The 2,148-nt window shown below is 44.1% G+C and overlaps 1 protein-coding gene across 1 annotated transcript in view; it reads left to right on the forward strand.

Moving 5' to 3' along the window:
* The window catches only part of LOC106813185 (matrix metalloproteinase-18-like), a gene marked incomplete in the record, with an annotated part of 7,481 nt that overhangs the window by 4,227 nt on the left and 1,106 nt on the right, over positions 1–2,148 (forward strand). Inside the window, 1 exon segment of the mRNA XM_014817252.1 lies at positions 266–453. Within this exon segment, the coding sequence (XP_014672738.1) occupies positions 266–453 (188 nt within the window).

Below are 2,148 nucleotides of genomic sequence, written 5' to 3' on the forward strand. Positions count from 1 at the left end.
GGGAAATTCTAAAACGAAATAAAGAATTTTTAGAAAAAATTCTACGCCGAAACACCACCTACAACAGATGATACAATCACTACCGTAATATTACTTACCTGTGTGTGTCGCCGTGCGTGCGTGCATGCGCGAGTGAGTGCGTGCACGAGCGCGTGTCCGTGATAATGTATACGCAATGCATCAATTCTAGCACAAAGGACGTTTACGAACGTGTGTAATCCATTCGGGAAGCTAGAAAGTAACCATTTGTACGTGTGTGCTGTAGGAAATGACTTTGATGGCCCGGGTGGCATTCTCGCTCATGCCTTCCTACCGCTCGTAAGCGGTCCATACATCGGTGACCTGCACCTGGACGAGGATGAAGATTGGAGCCCAGACAGCCTAGCAGGAAAACTAATGTACTACATCACGCTGCACGAAATGGGGCATGCCCTAGGCTTGCAACACTCTATGGTAATACCTTAATGTTAGACAACAACAGCAATAATAACAGCAATAATAACAGTAATCATCATCATCATCATCATCATCATCATCATCATCATCATCATCATCATCATCATCATCATCATCATCATCATCATCATCATAATATGGTGGTGCTCGTGTTAGTAGTAGTAGTAGTAGTAGTAGTAGTAGTAGTAGTAGTAGTAGCAGTAGTAGTAGTAGTAGTAGTAGTAGTAGTAGTAGTAGTAGTAGTAGTAGTAGTAGTAGTAGTAGTAGTAGTAGTAGTAGTAGTAGTAGTAGTAGTAGTAGTAGTAGTAGTAGTAGTAGTAGTAGTAGTAGTAGTAGTAGTAGTAGTAGTAAGTAGTAGCTAGCAGCAGTAGTAGTAGTAGTAGTAGTAGTAGCAGTAGCAGTAGCAGTAGCAGTAGCAGTAGCAGTAGCAGTAGCAGTAGCAGTAGCAGTAGCAGTAGCAGTAGCAGTAGCAGTAGCAGTAGCAGTAGCAGTAGCAGTAGCAGTAGCAGTAGCAGTAGCAGTAGCAGTAGCAGTAGCAGTAGTAGTGGCAGTAGCAGTAGTAGTAGTAGTAGTATTTTTCCGCACAACAAAAAACGAACGCGTGGTATGTGAAAAATCAAGTAACTAATGCTTAACCAATTTCATTTCATTGTCGGTCAGGAATTCCTGGATCACCTGGCTTCAACGGCTCAGAAGGAGAGCAAGGACTACCAGGTACCACTACTCTTTTATATGACATAACTCATGTGCCACAGTAGTCTGTGAATGAGCCCGCGGCAGTGTGTGCGTATGGCGTGAGGTATTTATTACGGTGAACTCGATCCTTCTTGATATTTAGACGTATCAATGTGCGTTTCATGATTTCACAATGCATTTCAAGTTATAGAAAAAAACAATAGCGATGACTAATAGTTTTATAATTATATAATGTATAAATATGTTTCATCAACTATATCATTCTAATTGTAACCGCACGCCTTCAGGTATGCCAGGAATTACGGGACCTAAAGGTGACATGGGGCAGAGCGGTGTCAAGGGTGACTCAGGACCAAAAGGTACAATATCTTCTGTAGCATATTCAGGACCAACCCGAATATGATATATTCTTCTTCTTATAGCTTTCGTATATTATACGAAGCAAACATAACCCTCTGCTAGCTATAGCGAGAATGTGACGTATCTCGTGTTTCCCAGGCTGTAGCTCACTGTGCACAGACGGGTGTTCTACGCACGGACCATCTTCACAGTCTACAATGTAATACGTTACGACCGCACACAGACTTGATCTATCCGCGCTGCATATTTTATAACGGATGCGGCTACGCATGAAGCTGCAATGCCCTGCGGACGCCCGCCCGCCCGCTGACTGCTACGTACAATACTACAGTAATCGAGCTCGATTTCATGCACGTAGAGCTAATAGCTTTAGCCGTTGTGCGAAGAGCGGTGAGACGCAATGCAATCGTGCGCGCGAGAAAACGTGGCCGATTCCTAAATATTTCATGCGGACATGCGTTTTACGGCGCGATGTGCACCGCGCGGCTGACGCGCGCTGCTCCCGCGATGCGGTGGTCATCAGCCACTGAGTAACAGCTTCTATTATAGGCTGTTGCGCCTATTGTCCAGCTACCGATGAGCGCCTGGTTTCATTACAACTACTAGTTCGCGCAACGTGCAATATGTATATATATA

This window comes from Priapulus caudatus, unplaced genomic scaffold (assembly GCF_000485595.1).
Source record: "Priapulus caudatus unplaced genomic scaffold, Priapulus_caudatus-5.0.1 Scaffold736, whole genome shotgun sequence".
Lineage (NCBI taxonomy): Eukaryota > Metazoa > Priapulida > Priapulimorpha > Priapulimorphida > Priapulidae > Priapulus > Priapulus caudatus.